General features: G+C 48.4%; 1 protein-coding gene across 1 annotated transcript in view; it reads right to left on the bottom strand.

Moving 5' to 3' along the window:
• Window positions 1–17,646, bottom strand: part of LOC122371145 (CAD protein-like) — a 117,663-nt gene that overhangs the window by 54,594 nt on the left and 45,423 nt on the right. The window contains exons 14-28 of the mRNA XM_043347276.1: window positions 17,269–17,472; window positions 16,839–16,962; window positions 16,463–16,557; window positions 16,113–16,250; window positions 15,778–15,910; window positions 15,255–15,398; window positions 14,787–14,918; window positions 14,236–14,411; window positions 13,607–13,806; window positions 13,075–13,282; window positions 11,787–11,903; window positions 9,367–9,468; window positions 8,315–8,516; window positions 7,902–8,053; window positions 2,392–2,496 (exon numbers count right to left, since the gene is read on the bottom strand). Of these exons, the coding sequence (XP_043203211.1) occupies window positions 2,392–2,496; window positions 7,902–8,053; window positions 8,315–8,516; window positions 9,367–9,468; window positions 11,787–11,903; window positions 13,075–13,282; window positions 13,607–13,806; window positions 14,236–14,411; window positions 14,787–14,918; window positions 15,255–15,398; window positions 15,778–15,910; window positions 16,113–16,250; window positions 16,463–16,557; window positions 16,839–16,962; window positions 17,269–17,472 (2,232 nt within the window). The remainder of the gene's footprint in view (window positions 1–2,391; window positions 2,497–7,901; window positions 8,054–8,314; window positions 8,517–9,366; window positions 9,469–11,786; window positions 11,904–13,074; window positions 13,283–13,606; window positions 13,807–14,235; window positions 14,412–14,786; window positions 14,919–15,254; window positions 15,399–15,777; window positions 15,911–16,112; window positions 16,251–16,462; window positions 16,558–16,838; window positions 16,963–17,268; window positions 17,473–17,646) is intronic.

The following is a 17,646-nucleotide window of genomic DNA, read 5'->3' as shown; positions in this document are numbered from 1 at the left end:
ACCACTCTTGAGCACTCGCCGCACCTTGCACTGACTCATGCGGTACTGAGCTAAAAATAGCTAAAAGCAACCAAACCCCACTGCCTTTCTCGAAGCATGTCTATCTGCGTCTGAAGCAGTAAGCTATCGAAAGGATGTGATTTGGTGGCCTCGATTCTTTATCATGCTCTCAGGCTGCAAAGTCCTATCGGTCATTGAAAGACAAATCGTAAAGCCACTGAACACTTGAGCTCGAAAGAAGTCGAGGAAGGTCAAACGAGATCAAGAGCAGGGAGAGCTGCAATACGGAAGTTACTTAATTATCTGAAGTGACAGCCAATTCTTAGAAAAGGTAGGACAAGCCCGGTTAAATAGAACCGCGCGATGTCTGCTTTGCAAACAAAAGAGGTTCGTAGGTGAACAAAGTGTGTAATCACCGCAACATCCTTTGTTCCACTGCTTGCACGGTATCTGTGTGCATTTTGATTTGGCCAGAACGCAGATGTGTAGCACCTACCAAGGCCGTTCAGTCTGCGTCAAGCGAAAAATAAACGTAGCAAACATGAGTGAACGTGATTGAAAGATTCCCAATGTACGATTACAGTTGTAAAGTAAAGGTATATTTGAGCAAGTGATAAATTTTTAATGTGTGTGCCTTTGACTTTAAGCACTTCTTATTGAAAAGCATTATCACAAGTGCTCGTCACGAAATTCAAACTTAACCCGCGCCCGGCTGGGGGTCCTGGATTTCCACGCCCTGCTGGGGGGGGGGGGGTGTGTTTGAACACCCCCCCCCTTGTAGCTCGGCTCCTGGGCCACGTAGCGATACGCGGAAGGCGGCGTTCGAAAGGGCGTCAAAAATAATGACGAAATCACTTCAGTCAATTTTTTGGTCAGGTCAAAGGTCAGGTCACCTCTGGTGACCTGGTCAAAGGTCAGGTCACCAGAGGTCATTGAAGGCAAAATATCGCCGATTTCCAGGTCAAATGTCGAAAATTTCCAAGAAGCCAACGCATAACTCGGGAACCAATAGAGCTACAGCGCCGCGGAAAAGTGCATTCGATAGCCCTATAAACGCCCTTTCTGAATAATTCTCTCAGATTTGACCTAACGTCAACGGTTTTGCCTGCAGGGGGCAAAAACTGCAAAAATAGCCGATTTTTTCGGAAACAGTTTTTCTGCAATAACTTTTGACCCAAGCCTTGTACGAGCTTACTTTCACCGGCATCGTGTTCCTCTCGTCAAGACGCATCGAATGAACTATAACTTGACCTTGAAAGGTCAACTTGAAAATTTGACCTCAGGTCAAGGTCATGACCTGACCGGAAAGGGTCATGTTGCATATCAGTCGATCCGTATCGTCGAGCTGAACACATATAAGGCGTTTTCATCGCTCTAGCATGCCTCTATCAAAAGTTATTTGCGAAAAACTGTTAGATACCATTCGTGACCTAAGATGACCTCAGGTCACAAACAAGGGTCACGGACACCATTTTCATGTTCAGTGTGTCTAAACCACTTGTAATTCGGTGTTTGGGAGTGTTTATAATGTCTTTCGTCCAAAAGAGGCGCATTTCAATTTTCTCCCATTGACTTATAATGGGGAGGTCGCAAAATTGACCTGACCTTAGGTCATCGATATCAAAATTCTGAGATATACATTTTATACATGCTATTGCTCTTAGCAATCGCTGAAAGTTTCAAAGCGATCGGTCACTCGGTGTAGCTATGACAGACATTGACACTTTTTATGAGGTGAGGTCACTTCAAGTGACCTGGTGACCTGACCTTGAATGACCTTGGTCTGAAATTTTCACAACATGTGTGGAATTGATGTATGATAAGGTATACCAAAAACGGCGGCGCGGAGGCCGTTTTTGAGATATTCGCGAAAAACCACAAGGGGGGGTGTTCAAACACCCCCCCCCCAGCAGGGCGCGGGTTAAGGAGCAGCAAAATTTCAGCGTAAAATGTAGGAGCAGTTCCGAAGAAAGTAAACGATTTTCACTACCCAGTGAAAAAGAAATAAGAAAAATGCCAGACAACTAGGCGGCAGGGAAGCAACATAAAGCGCTGTTTTCATTCAGCCTTACCATACCTAGGCCTCTAGAACGGTCAGTCCCAGTCGGTCGGCTCCTCAGTTCTCTCCCTTGCGTGTTGAACATTGGTCAGTATCCGGTCATCGGGCATTGCAGAACATTCGGATCACCTGTTGGGACCGACCGTCTTGCGGCTTGGGAATTTTACTTTTAGGATTTACTTTAGCTAGGAAGGCAATACGATCGTCGAATGTTTCCAAATGACCAGATTTTCATTCACATTGTATCGCTGTTAGTGTTAAGGCAATAACATTCTTCAACGCTGAAAGTTGTATACCAAAACTATAAAAATCAAGTAAAGAGTTGTACTTGCCGGGATGCCGTGTTCCGTGTAGAAATCTGCAGTGCCGATGCTGGCAAACAGTTTGTAGTTGAGCTGGTGCAGAATCTTAGCGCTCGACAGGAACTCGCTCTTGTGCTGTAAGAGATCACAAGAAACTGCTGAACACTATGCCGAGCACCGATCACAAATAACACCGGTGTTTCTGCTCATTTCTAATAACCTTTGTTATGGGACATAATTCAGCAGCTTTACGCAGTTCAAGGAAACGTTTGGAAGGGCGCAATAATTAACGGTTTTTGGTTAACCATATACAAATTATACCAGCCGTCAGCTATTAAGAGCATAACGACGATATCTAAGTTGAAGACAAACGAACTGCGATGGTCGGTCACGAGGCCGAAATCCACGAAAAACTAGCTGGCCAAAATGGAACTTAAAGTCGCGCGTACCAACCTTCCTTTTTTATAATCAATAATCATCATATTTATCTATTAATAAATATATTTACACATTTACTTTTACACTTATTCATTCATTCATTTTTCATTCATTCTGATTCATTCATTCATTCATTCATTCATTCGCTCGTTCATTTACTTATTCATTCATTCCGGCAGCCGCTTATTCATCACTACTGCATGTTTAGAGAAGCAAAAAAACAAACCAAACAAAACAAAACAAAACGTCAAGCTATAGGTACCTACTCCAAGCAGCTGCACCCTGTTAGTAGGCTGAAGGACACAGTTAACACAACGCCAAGGATAGATCGTTACAAACGTGCACAGTACGCACACAACAGCACGGCTATTCACACTTGATAACATTACCTATCCTTTGCACCTGAAGAGAAAAGATGAAAAACTAGCACAAAAGATAACAACAAACAAACAGGGAAGAGTGATCACCTATCAGCATGCAAACGGTTCTGTGTCAATCAGAGTATATAGGTGTCAATAGCATCTCGCGGACAACATACTGCACTATAAAAACACTCACAGGCCGTTTTCACGACGGAATAGCAGGCATCTATTTAATCCCCATTTGATCCTTTGGTTCCTCAGGAATTTTAGTAGTTCTTTTTAGTAGGTTCCCCAGCTTTCGAATGAATGGTGCGTTAGTTTGCTATTTTTCTATTAAATATCACATCGATTTACTTTATCTAAGGATTTATCACTATTATCAACATAAAGCGTAAGCACAATTATAAAATTATGAAATTATTAAATACTAGTACAATAGTTAAAAAAAGATACTGAGTTGCCAGGCTACAAAGAATATATTCATTTATGGCGCACGACAGACATTTAGAAAGCAGCGCCCTGCTTTATTGCACGCTGCTAGCCGCTTCCATTGGGTTTTGCAGGCCGTCGTCATTGGTCGTTACACGTATGATGTCACGCGACTTGTGGCCTGTCACGGCTCTTTAATGATCTCCACTAAATGAATGCAACAATGGCCTTTTAAGTTGATCTCTGTGGCCATCTGTCTATGGAGCGACCAATATGAAAGTTGGGTGAATTTACCGGGGTTACATGACTATGAGCAAGCAAATGTGTATCAGGAATGGATTTAGGTGGAGAATTGCGCTGGACCATGAGTGCTCGAACGCTCCCAATTCCACGCCGGTTTGGCTTTGGAGCCGAGACAGACGATGCGGGTCAAGGTCACCGCTGGGGTAACGGTGGATTGGGTGCGCCCGAGCACCCGTAACGCGGCACAATTCTCCATCTATGGATTTTCCTATTCGCTCAGCATTGTGATAGGCGTTCGTAATAGCATTTACTCTGCTCATGTACCTATCCCCGGTTATTTAAAAGAAGTTTTTGTGGGGGAATATCACGGCTTTAGGTACTCGGTGGCCCTATTCACGACTTTCAAAGAATGCTCCGATAACTAAACACCGCACAGACCTACTGCATTAGTGAATCTGACAGAATGTCTGTGGAATTACATCCCCCCTCACCACACCCCTAAAAACTCATCCAGTGTCCAAAACTACTTTTATCGCCTCGCCAAAAAAAAAAACACACACACACACATACACACACAAAGCATGGGGCATGTCAGCTCTCAGTTCATTTATTATTGTCTTTACCATGGTTCAATTGCATTGCGCGATTTAAAGCACGTGAGTGCCTATATAGTATATATGTAGAAAATAATATCTACAGCAAAACATCCAAAATTACAAAGGCTACAATGCTTAAAAAGTAGGTTCATCAAGGAAGCCCATTTTTACTTGCGTTGTGTTCCCAACCATGCGATTCCAACGCGGGCTGTTCGCAACGTCTGTTAAGGCACGTTAACAACTGACAAGCCGCCACCGCTGCCACTTATTCATAGATGGTTGATATCGCAGCTTGGGCGTCAGCAGCGCGGCCCACAACGCGTCGGCGCCAGCGCACGCAGCTGTTGGCACTCGGCAGCCGGTGTTGCGACTTAACGGCCGGCCGGCCCCATGAAGGAGAAGCTCTTGGTGAAGCTTTGTGATCGCCTCATAGCCGCCTTGGATGTCATCTTTCTTGGCAGATCCATCCGATCAGATGGTACGGTGCAGTCTGGATAAAGGACGAAGTCCAACGCCGCTAACCCCGCGACCGCCACCCCACAACGTGGCCGCAGACCGAACGGGCGTGAGGGCCGTAAGGGCCACCCCGCCATCCGGTAGGTGGCTGAGCAGCCGGGCGCAGCGGCGCCTGGGCGGCGGCCGCGCTGAGATGAAGTCCCAAACCGCCATGTCGCCATCACCGCCATCACCATTGCTGCAGCTGTTCCCAACCGCCTCAATCGCCGCCGTTTTGCCAGCAGTCGCGCCGCGGAATGGCAGAAGCTCCAGAGTAGCCTCCAGCGCCCCTCTCCGCACGTGTGCAGGTGCACTGCGGCCGCCGGGTCCAACGTCCAGGCAGAACATGATATTTCCATGCTGCTCCGACGGTGGGCTGGTCTTGTTTGGGCGTTCCTCCACTGTGACGTCGGTCACGCCTGCCCCGGCCAGGGCGCAGAGGCCGACGTGTCACCATCCGGTTGCAGTCCTCAGTCGGGTCGCAACGTGTACCTCTTCCGCAGCGTGGAGCGCGCTCCCGCTGGGCAGCGATACAGCCAAAAGTAGCATAGCATGCGGGCGGCCAGCGCTGCGCCGGACAGCGGACCCATGCCGGGGGTATGCCGGTCTCGGCCATTAGCGGGGTCGTCGGGGCCGAGGCTGTACATACAGCTGGTGACCGCGTGAGCCGCCAATCGAAGCTCACGGCTTATAAGCTCGACGCGGGCATCACACGCCGTCCCGATGGGAGCTCCACGACGCCGCCGCGAACTCCAGCGCGGCTCGCAGCGCGAAGACCAGTACGGACGGCCGGGGCAAACGGCGTGCGGGAGTCGCAGGCGACGTTCTGCGGACAGAAAGGGTTGGGCATAAGCTGGTCGGCAGGACACTCTTGAGCCGAGCCTTTGATGTAATTACAGATGATCCAGAAGCATGCACAAAAATTCATGACACACTATTCTCATTTATGTATTTGCTACATATGATATGATATACCAGCTCATGATCAGTGACGCATTCTGGGCAATATGTTCTAAAGTGAAGTAACTGAAGTTACAGCTTAAAAGCTTAAAAAAAAACAGCTTAAAAAAAACACACACACATTCGATAGCTTATGAGAATAACATGCCTTGTGTGCTTAATGCAGGAAAATATTTTTTCACTTTTTTAGAAACAGCAAAAGAGTTGTCAACAAGCCATGTCAACTATCTAAACAATTTTTATGGAAACTGCTCTAGCTAGCTTAAAGTTCCACAACGTTTCCGGAGCACCGTACCCAAACTCAGTTCATGTTACAAGAAAAAACAGTAATAATGCCTCCTAATTTTGAATGAAATATAGGTATGAGTAATTTGATTTGGAAAGCAACAAATTTCCGCACATCATTTTAGCAAAATTACTATTTTCTTCAGCCATCAGGTTACACAAAACTATAGTAAACTTTATGATCTAGTTTACAAAAACCAAAGCCCCGATTTTAACAAATGTAGATAAAATTTAAACAATTTAAAAAAAATGTATCGTGGAGAAAATGAAAAGTGTAGATTTGTAAAGCCGGGATATTTCAATTTCACGGATTAGGCACTTAAAGAAATATCTTCACCTTTCTTTGAGCCACCAGCCTTCACCCAAGTTTTACACGAATGTAGTGAAGCAGACAATGTGGCAACTCAAAATTGTGATGGTTTGAGATAATTATGACGGTAAAAGAAAAAGCAACACAAGGTTCCTTACCCTCGTTTTTTCACATGGGTTCAGAAGTGAGGCTTCAACTGTTGCCGACCTGAGGAGCTATAGGGACTCCGGACTTGAGCTTTCCAAAACTCAATTTCTAAGGGCACTGAGCAGTGTTTGGCTTTCACACGAATGCGATAGTAAGTTATATGAAGTTGACAAAGCAAGCAAAGCAAAGCATGATGCCCCGCGCGTCCGCCCGCGACCACGCCCCGCGTCCGACTCCCGACCGCCGCGTGACCCGAGGCGCCCGGCGGTCACGTGACCTACCGGCCGGGACTGCAAACGGCTTTCACCACCATTCTTGTATGACGTCATATCCTACTGAGGTGCTGATTGGTCGGAATTAGATACCTGAAGGTAATTATCTGCCGTAGTTATTTTTGTTTCATTGTTTTGCGTGTTTTCTTATATGAAATGTAATTAAAAAATTTGTCATATTTTAATCACCATTAAAACATAACTGAATAGGTATAAAAGAGAACTCGATATATACTTTCCTTGTTTTTAAGAATTCCGGAATTAGATACCCGAGGGAGCAAAGAGGGAGCAAGTTGCCACGCTGATTTAATACCTCATAGTCGAAAGATGGGCTACTAGAACCAAAAATTGCTGTGTTTGTAAATAAATAAGTGATTTGAGGGCAAAAAATGCCCAGATTTAAACTTCTAAAATTATTTTGAACATAAAATATTTCAGTTTGAGGGATGTTAAGGCCTCTAAGGGTAGGTACTTTTTAGGTATCAAATAAGTTCCTCTGCGAAAGTTCCGTCGTGAAAACGGCCACAGTGAATCAAATGACAGCATAATCAAACGACCATAACACAGTGTGCTGTTTCAGCCATAAACATGCACCTGCAGTTGATCACAAATACTGCCGCTATTGGTCAAAGGTAACGTGCCAAAAATCGGGACAGCTCAAGTTAATGTAAATTATGAAAGCATGCAGCCATACCGAATCGATGCGAGGCGTCAGCGAGGGGATGATTTTTACGGCATGTTTAATGTGAAACTATCAACATCCTGCCGATATGCACTTCATTTATCAGCGCGTGCGTTCCACGCAAATAGGCCATTCCACACAACAACTCTTGATCACTTAGCCGGATAGCACTGTCATTAAGTACTCTCTGGAAACTGAGCCTTCCTTTCTATATTCCTTTTTCCTTCCTTACATAACTGTCACCCCTTTTCCCCTCCACGTATCACCCTTCTTTATCATTCCTTTCCTATGCCCGGGTATTCGAAGGACCCACAACCGTACCTTGAAAGTGCCGATGCTGAGCAGGATGCCCTTCCTGGGCATGCGGAAGCCGGTGCTGAGCATGGCCTTGAGGTAGGCCTCGTGCCGGTTCTCGCCGAAGCAGGCTACCTCGCCAGTGGAGGCCATCTCCACACCGAGACGAACGTCAGCTCCTGGAGACACGCAGGGATTCGTTGAGGCCAGCACAGAGAGAATGGGAATATCGTGGAACGAAGTCGAGAATAGGGCAACTTATTCAACTTATCAAACATTTTGTTATGATGGAACACTAAGCGCAGTCGTTGTTCTCGTAAAGTAGAAACACATCTCGCAAAGGTTTTGCAATCCGAGTCAGTCGCTCAAAGAGATAAAAGGAATAAGGCTCGATTCTTGTAAGTCTGAATAACCGTCGATAAGACTCCCCCGTCACCTACCAGCCAGTCTGGAGAAGGAGAACTGGGCCACCTTGACTCCCACTCTGCCTCCGGCGCCGCTGAGGACATCCACCGGCTCGACGGGCGCGCCCACCATCACACGAGTCGCCATGGCGATAAAGTCGTGGTCCAGCGTCTTGGAGACGAACGGGAACGAACGAGACACGCGCACGTTGCACTCGATCACCTTCAGAAGGTTGTCCTAAGGGTAAAAAAGGTTACTGGTTAGCGAGAGAAGTTAAGCTCGTGGACAGCTGTGAGACTCGCTTTCAGCTGAGGCATCAGTGCAATAGCGTATTTCTTGCCGAAACTATGAGACGGCTGCTGACATCGTGCTATTCAATAGAAACCAAATACGAAAATGAAGAAAGCGTTTAAGCTCACTTGCTCCATTCACAGCAAGTAAAGCGTTAGGCAAACATAACTAATTAGAAATAGCGATCAAGGTTACTATCCTCCTTCATCAAGAATCACCAAGTAACGCCTTATCCACAGTACACCCGGCGGTCCAAGCCGCGTTCGCAAACATCAAACGCTCTAAGTCGCTCGGGCGTGTGTCATGTATACGTCACCACATGAACAAGCGCCGTGTTCGCGTGTGCAGCCGTTATCGCTCGCACATCGGCGCACTGCTAATCTACTTTTACGAGCTCGACCCTTATCAAGCAGTCAGGCGGCAGGAGCCTGGATTACCGAATCAGACGTTAAAAACAAGTCATCGCTGGCTTGTAAGCCAGCCTGAAAAGCATGTTTCGATACGGAACCAAGTAGCATGTGCAACGTGACATTTTGGCAAAATAGCAATACTGCAGGCAATGCTTCACTAAATGAATCTTTAACCCGGTTTCATTTCATTGCATTTAGTCCCACCTCACCAGCGGGCATTACCAAAGTGACAGGCGAAGTCGAAACAGCAGGCGAAGTTCCAGTCCAGATAAACAGAACCCGTCCTCACTAACTTGTTAACAGTTCACCAGTTAACCCCATGTTATCAGACTGACGTGAGGTCACGACCCAGCAGGAGTCAGGTCAAGGATCACGAGGTCAGTTACCTTTGCGATGAGTTGCATATTGAACGGACCAGTGACCTCCAGCTCGCGTGCGATCGACGAGAATATCTCCCGGATGGAGGACAGAGTGGCGGCGTTCAGATCCTGGCGAGAGAAAACGATCTGTAGTTATAGTGATTATTGGGGATATTGATTAATACTGACACACAACTAGATGTGAGATTCGGGGCGCCAGTCTATTCTAATCGCGATGTCAAACGGTCTTTAAATGTGTTTTTGGTGGCATACGCAATTATTAGCACACATAAATCGACATTCATACCCTGCTTTGGGCTGTCAAACCTACGATCGCATAACGCAAACATCGCTAATGCACGAACCAAAAGGTGAGAGCATGAGAAGTCTTTAATTTCCTGCGAACAGCACATCTTGAAACGAAGTCAGTCAGACAAGACCAACCGAGTCTTCATTCGCCACATCCGCCATGTGAGCCCTACAGAGCTATGCCTCGCTGTTCGCCTGCGTTCAGATAGGCTCAGGGCACAGCGACAGACCCATAAATTCCCGGTTAATCCGCCCTTCTCGGTGATCAAAGATACGAACGGTGGAGACAGTTTGTGACGTCAGCGCGGCCTTGGTGACGCCCGTAGGGTGGCATGGTGTCAGCGAGGTGTCATAGAGGTGTCATAGAGGTGTCAGCGAGGTGTTATAGAGGTGCAAATCAGGCGCCGACAATGTGCCACCAAGTGACAGCGAGGGTGGGCATTAGGTAAACGTGGATAAGTGGGGAATTTGTGGGTGGGACCTTCGTTCTCAGAACAAGGCAGGTGAATGGGGTTATTCGCAAAATGACATTTCCCATCATCGTTTCGGACGCTTGTTGCAAAGCGCAGACGCAATTAAAGCTAAGGGTTTATTATACACCAGATGGAAAAATATAAGCAAAGTCAGCGTTAAAAGCGTTACTTGCGACATGGCGACCAAGTGTGATATAGTAACAGAAGCCGCTTACCCGAAGCGGGTTTATCAGTGTATCAGGCATAATCACCGCTTAGTGGCATAAAGACACAAGCCGCGGAGCTGTGGCAGAGTGCCCAAAGTGGTAGAGTTGGGCCAGCCGGTTACCTGCGACAGTCTAGAGCACGGGAAAACCTGCTAGTTACCTGCGGCGAGGTGACCAGGGAGATAAAGTGTCACCAGCCGCTTACCTGAGGCGGGCTAATCAGTGTGTAACTGTCAGTTACCTGCGGCAGTCTAGAGCATTGTAAACCTGCTAGTTACCTGCGGCGAGGTGACCAGGGAGATAAAGTGTCACCAGCCGCTTACCTGAGGCGGGCTAATCAGTGTGTAACTGTCAGTTACCTGCGGCAGTCTAGAGCATTGTAAACCTGCTAGTTACCTGCGGCGAGGTGACCAGGGAGATAAAGTGTCACCAGCCGCTTACCTGAGGCGGGCTAATCAGTGTGTAACTGTCAGTTACCTGCGACAGTCTAGAGCACGGGAAAACCTGCTAGTTACCTGCGGCGAGGTGACCAGGGAGATAAAGTGTCACCAGCCGCTTACCTGAGGCGGGCTAATCAGTGTGTAACTGTCAGTTACCTGCGGCAGTCTAGAGCATTGTAAACCTGCTAGTTACCTGCGGCGGGGTGACCAGGGAGATAAAGTGTCACCAGCCGCTTACCTGAGGCGGGCTAATCAGTGTGTAACTGTCAGTTACCTGCGGCAGTCTAGAGCATTGTAAACCTGCTAGTTACCTGCGGCGAGGTGACCAGGGAGATAAAGTGTCACCAGCCGCTTACCTGAGGCGGGCTAATCAGTGTGTAACTGTCAGTTACCTGCGGCAGTCTAGAGCATTGTAAACCTGCTAGTTACCTGCGGCGAGGTGACCAGGGAGATAAAGTGTCACCAGCCGCTTACCTGAGGCGGGCTAATCAGTGTGTAACTGTCAGTTACCTGCGGCAGTCTAGAGCATTGTAAACCTGCTAGTTACCTGCGGCGAGGTGACCAGGGAGATAAAGTGTCACCAGCCGCTTACCTGAGGCGGGCTAATCAGTGTGTAACTGTCAGTTACCTGCGGCAGTCTAGAGCATTGTAAACCTGCTAGTTACCTGCGGCGAGGTGACCAGGGAGATAAAGTGTCACCAGCCGCTTACCTGAGGCGGGCTAATCAGTGTGTAACTGTCAGTTACCTGCGGCAGTCTAGAGCATTGTAAACCTGCTAGTTACCTGCGGCGAGGTGACCAGGGAGATAAAGTGTCACCAGCCGCTTACCTGAGGCGGGCTAATCAGTGTGTAACTGTCAGTTACCTGCGGCAGTCTAGAGCATTGTAAACCTGCTAGTTACCTGCGGCGAGGTGACCAGGGAGATAAAGTGTCACCAGCCGCTTACCTGAGGCGGGCTAATCAGTGTGTAACTGTCAGTTACCTGCGGCAGTCTAGAGCATTGTAAACCTGCTAGTTACCTGCGGTGGGGTGACCAGGGTGGCGTCTCCGGAGTGAACGCCAGCGTTCTCGACGTGCTCGCTGACAGCCAGACAGAGAAGCTCGCCGTCCCGCGCCACGCCGTCCACGTCAATCTCCTGAGGTCACAGGTCACAGGTCACAGGTCATAGGTCACGTCCCGCGCCACGCCGTCCACGTCAATCTCCTGAGGTCACAGGTCACAGGTCACAGGTCACAGGTCACAGGTCACGTCCTGCGCCACGCCGTCCACGTCAATCTCCTGAGGTCACAGGTCACAGGTCACAGGTCACGTCCCGCGCCACACCGTCCACGTCAATCTCCTGAGGTCACAGGTCACAGGTCACAGGTCACGTCCCGCGCCACGCCGTCCACGTCAATCTCCTGAGGTCACAGGTCACAGGTCACAGGTCACGTCCTGCGCCACGCCGTCCACGTCAATCTCCTGAGGTCACAGGTCACAGGTCACAGGTCACGTCCCGCGCCACGCCGTCCACGTCAATCTCCTGAGGTCACAGGTCACAGGTCACAGGTCACAGGTCACGTCCCGCGCCACACCGTCCACGTCAATCTCCTGAGGTCACAGGTCACAGGTCACAGGTCACGTCCCGCGCCACGCCGTCCACGTCAATCTCCTGAGGTCACAGGTCACAGGTCACAGGTCACAGGTCACGTCCCGCGTCACACCGTCCACGTCAATCTCCTGAGGTCACAGGTCACAGGTACGTCAGTAACATCATACGAGCGCGTCAGTTACACCATACTGGAGCGAAAATCCACTGAGGTTACGGACAAACATGTCAGTGACATCATAGGAACGTGTCAATATACTGGCTGTGATGAGCAAATTGACAGCTTCAAAGTCCCACGACTTTAAAACCAATTACAGTTAATGATGATGTGATCGACACTTCACAGCTTGTTAAACCATAGCTATGACGCAAATGTTGTCACAAAAACGCGTTATCATAGACCTGACGACAACGGGCATCAAATTTATGATACACACGTCCGCGTGCATATCAAACGTATGATGAAATAGATAACATTGAAGTATTGCTCCACTTGAACAGCAGCGAAACATGACCATCAAAATGCCACGACTATGACAACTTAAAAGGCAGAAAAGATGTAACCAGCCGTTCTATCCCAGCTAACGCCAGCTTAACAGCGATCTACTGAATTGCCTAATCATTAACACAAAGACACATTTTCTGAGCAGTAACTCTTCAGTATTCATCCTTTCTCACAGCCTCATCTCCACAGTCCACATCTACCCAAAGCCCCCACCTTGGCTTCGAGGATGAACTTTGAGATGACGACTGGGTGCTCCTTGCTGACAGTAGCTGCCTCGCGCAGGTACACCTCCAGATCGGTGTGTGAGTGAGCCACGTTCATGGCCGCTCCGCTCAGCACGTACGAGGGCCGCACCAGGCACGGGTAGCCCACCTCCTCACAGAACCGGCGAGCCGAGTCAATGTCCGTCAGCTCCTTCCATCTGGGGACACGGAAAGGTCACTGACCAAAGATGGAAAGGAAATTAACGAGAAAAGTGAATACGTGTTAGAAACGGACAATAGTGCTAAGCGTCATACAAGTTTGCAATACACATTTACTCATGAGCTCATATATCTCATGTATGAGGTCATGTCTCTCATGTATGTACGCATGTCTCTCATGTAGAACTCATGCATCTACATTCTACAATATATTTCAATTTCTAGCCAGAGCTATTACCACCTATCTCAATGATCCCCCTCCCACTATAAGGCATTTAGCCTACCCCTTCTCTATCATCCAATATCTGCCATCTCCCGCATACCTCGGCTGCTGTATGCCGATGCGGTCCAGCATGCGGGAGAACTTGAAGCGGTTCTCGGCGCCGTCCACCGACTCCGGTGAGCTGCCCAGCACTCGGGCGTTCTGTCGGTGAAGCTGCATCGCCATGTTGTTGGGCAGCTGGCCGCCCATGCTGATAATGATGCCCTCGGGACTCTCCAGGCGGTAAATGTCCATAACGACCTGATGGTAGGAGGGAAACGGCGGTTGTGTGACACGGTCGAAAGGACGGTCGTATCTTGAGGCTTATTTTTGACACGTGCTAATTTATTTTAAACGTATCATTTTGTGAAACTTATTTAAGAAAGTATGTACAGACAATCATTGGTAAGAGCTTAAGACATCAGCTCCATCGAAACGAGGCTAAACAAAAGAAGCAAGGCAAGGGCAACCTTAATGCCAATCGTTGTTGAGGTAAAAAAATGCCAATCTACTGGATTACCTGCTAGTCAAAACTACAATACACGTTTCAATGCATGTTTTCAGGCTTGTGCTTAAGTATATGTAATAAGCACAAACCTGAAAGAATCATTGCTATGTTCGTTCAACCAACACTCACCATACGCCAAACTAACATCCCCGGGCCCCAATTTTCCAGTCCGTTCCACTCACCTCCGCCGACAGTTCGTCAAAGTAGAGTCGGTCGCACATGTCGTAGTCGGTGCTGACCGTCTCTGGGTTGCAGTTGACCATGACGGTCGACCTGCCGAGCTTCCTCAGCTCGCGGAGACAGCCGACGGCGCACCAGTCAAACTCGACGCTGCTGCCGATCCGGTACACACCCGAGCCTGGAGAGGGAGGAGACGGTGGTGAAGGCGGTGGGGTGGATGATGCTAGTCGCGGACAGTGAGAAAATGTCATAGCCAACTATCGCAGAGCTTGTGTCGATTCTCGTAGGAATGGGATGGACATATTTGTATGGCTTGATAAGCAGAAACATATTTCATCACCTTTCTTCAATTAACGGCACAACCAACTAAATTCTAAAACAATAATTTATGTCATTGGTTCGCAATCTTTCCCCACCAATCTTTTTTCGCAATCTTTTCTTATTCGAATCGACAGACAAACGGCTATATCTGCAGTATATTGTAAGGCAGCCCGACTAATAATTTTGGTCATGCCCAGAGTTCCATAACCCGTCCGTAGTCCGTAGTCCGTACCGAGGACGACGGTGGCGCCGCCTGGGAAGTCGACGTCGTGCGAGCCGCCGTTGTAGGTCAGGTAGAGGTAGTTGGTGGTAGCCGGCCACTCGGCTGCCACTGTGTCCACCTGCTTCACGTGCGGGTGCATGCCTGAGGAAAAACACGGGTAAAGACATGGCGAAGTTTTTGAGCAAAAAATGACCGCAAACTAACGGTGGGTAAAAGACTAAATGAGCTGATCTGTTGGTGAAGAAGTAGAACCTTACAAGTGTCCATAATTAAGATCAGCCTGACCTGCTGACAGCGTTACTCACACCGACACCGATGGCTATTTCTTTAACCTTTAATCTAGCAAATTGGTGGCTAGTTCGGCGTTCAGTAATATTATCATAGAATGATGTGTCCCTACCTTATAACACACTCCGTCCCTACCGTTTCCCTACTTTCACGATATAATCAATTCCACACTACACTACTGAGTCTCACCGAGTTTCCTCCTCATCTTGGAGACGACCTGTTCGGTGATGCCCACGTAGTGCGCCACCTGGGCGTCGGAGAAGCCGAGCTGTTTGGCCAGCAGCAGGTTCTCCGCACTGAGCCTCTCGTGGGCAGACAGCCGAGCCGTGTGCTCTGGGGGGGGGGGGGGGGGCGGGGGGTAGGCACAGCGGTAAGGAGCGAGCGCGATGCAGCCATATGGTCACTTGTGACTTGGGTAGTCAAGGTACCTACTGGTGTGCTTCTAGACCCGATCGACTACGGCCGATCGACCAAAGGTTGACTCTGATGGTAACGTTATTCCACCGTTGAGGATTGAAGCAGCATTGGAATAGCAGTGTCGATGAGAATCGATAGGCCCACCGGGTTTGCCTACAGCAATGCACACTGCAGAGCACGGTGAAAAACCTATGAGGCTATTTTGGTAAACCTGACATAAACTTAGCAAGGGACTCAACCGACTAAAAGCAATATAAAGTAACTGAAAATACAAATCAAATATTTATGGACCTACCGATAATGTTTTTCATCTTGTGAAGGAACCACTTGTCGATACGGGTCAGTTCGTAGAGGCGGTCTATGGTGTAACCGACCTTCAGAGCAGCAGCCAGGACAAACATTCGCTTGTCGGTGGGCTGCGCCAGCTCCTAGAAAACGACATACGTGAGTTCGTCAAACGTATGGGGAAACATCCGCCAAAAATGGCACCCAATCTAGATAGTCGCTACATCCCAACTTTTCATTTGAGACATAATCAATCGCATTGTAGATATGTGGGTACAAGTCCTGGTCAGCTGGAATGATTATTGTTTTTTTTTCTTATTAATAACAAAACAATGAAGACGGTACCTCGTCAGAGGGCGGCTGGACGTCCGGATCGAAGCCGCTCACGGCGTTGTCCACCATCCTGAACGCCTTCTGGAAGGCCTCCTCAAAACCGCGGCCGAGGGCCATCACCTCGCCAACCGACTTCATTGAGCTGCCGATCTGTGATCAAAGGTCACGGTCAAGGTCATTGACAGGGTTAGCGGTAGAGAGGACCTTTGCGGATCTGTTTAAAAAAGGTTATAATTTGAGCCCATAATGAGCTGAAACAGAAACAAGTTTTGAATATGGTCGACAATCTAGAGATATGATAGCATAAACATGGAGCATTCGTGGCAATCCTACTGTACTATCTCGCTCGATGTGATCATTACCTTAGTGCTGACTCGGGTAAACTTGCCGAGATCCCAGCGTGGCATCTTGACCACGCAGTAGTCCAGGCTGGGCTCAAAGCAGGCCGTCGTCTTGCCTGAAAAAGACACGAAAGATCAAGAAATAAATCGACAACGGGAGTCGGCCAGTTGTGGTTGCTTAATTATACGTAAAAGCGAAAAAATTGTTGTATCTCTTTCAGGAAACATTACCGGTCAAAGCCACTTCGTCGTCTTTACATCCCGTTCATTTAGCATAGCACTCCATCATTCCTTACTTACTCCTGGCTCTTTCTGGATAAATCGCGAATTCGAACATACCGACAGCAGCGTCATTTGTTCCACCACGCATTATAAAACCAATTTAGCTACAACTGACCAGTGACAGAGTTGTACAGATCGGGCAGCGGTTTGCTGAGCGCCAGCTTGGCGGCGACGTAAGCCAGCGGGTAGCCGGTAGCCTTGGAGGCCAGAGCAGAGGACCGAGAGAGCCGCGCGTTCACCTGAAAACGGCGCACGGTGTCAGAACATCACAACTTTTGCAGATTTCCCAACCATTCCGATAGTTAAATAGACCTGCAAATTGGCAAATCCACATCTCCCTTATCAGTTATAGCTAGCAAAACATTTGTCAGCTGTGCTACCGTTTGCGATATAGAAAAATCGTTGCACATTTACACCCGTAAGAACAACGCAACAAAATGAACAAAAATAGAGTGCAGCAAAATAGAGTGCAAAAGTCACAGCAATGTGTTCGCATTAAATGCTAACGGCATTCTTTCCTTTGGCTTTATCTGGATTATTCTCACCTCAATGATGTAGTACTGTTCCGAGTCCGGACTGAGTGCGTACTGGATGTTACACTCGCCCACCACTCCCAGGTGGCGGATCACTTTCAGAGCCGTGGTGCGCAGCTTGTTGTACTCGCGGTCGGACAGCGTTTGGCTGGGAGCCACCACTATGGATTCGCCCGTGTGGATGCCCAGGGGGTCCACGTTCTCCATGTTGCAGACCTAGGGGGAGAGGGAGAGAGAGAGAGAGAGAGAGAGAGAGAGAGAGAGAGAGAGAGAGAGAGAGAGAGAGGAGAGAGAGGAGAGTGGAGAGTGGAGAGAGGAGAGAGAGAGAGAGAGAGAGAGAGAGAGAGAGAGAGAGAGAGAGAGAGAGAGAGAGAGAGAGAGAGAGACGAC

The sequence above is a fragment of the Amphibalanus amphitrite genome, unplaced genomic scaffold (assembly GCF_019059575.1).
Source record: "Amphibalanus amphitrite isolate SeventyFive unplaced genomic scaffold, NRLGWU_Aamphi_draft 001210F_arrow, whole genome shotgun sequence".
Lineage (NCBI taxonomy): Eukaryota > Metazoa > Arthropoda > Thecostraca > Balanomorpha > Balanidae > Amphibalanus > Amphibalanus amphitrite.
This window is presented reverse-complemented; position numbering and strand designations above follow the sequence as displayed.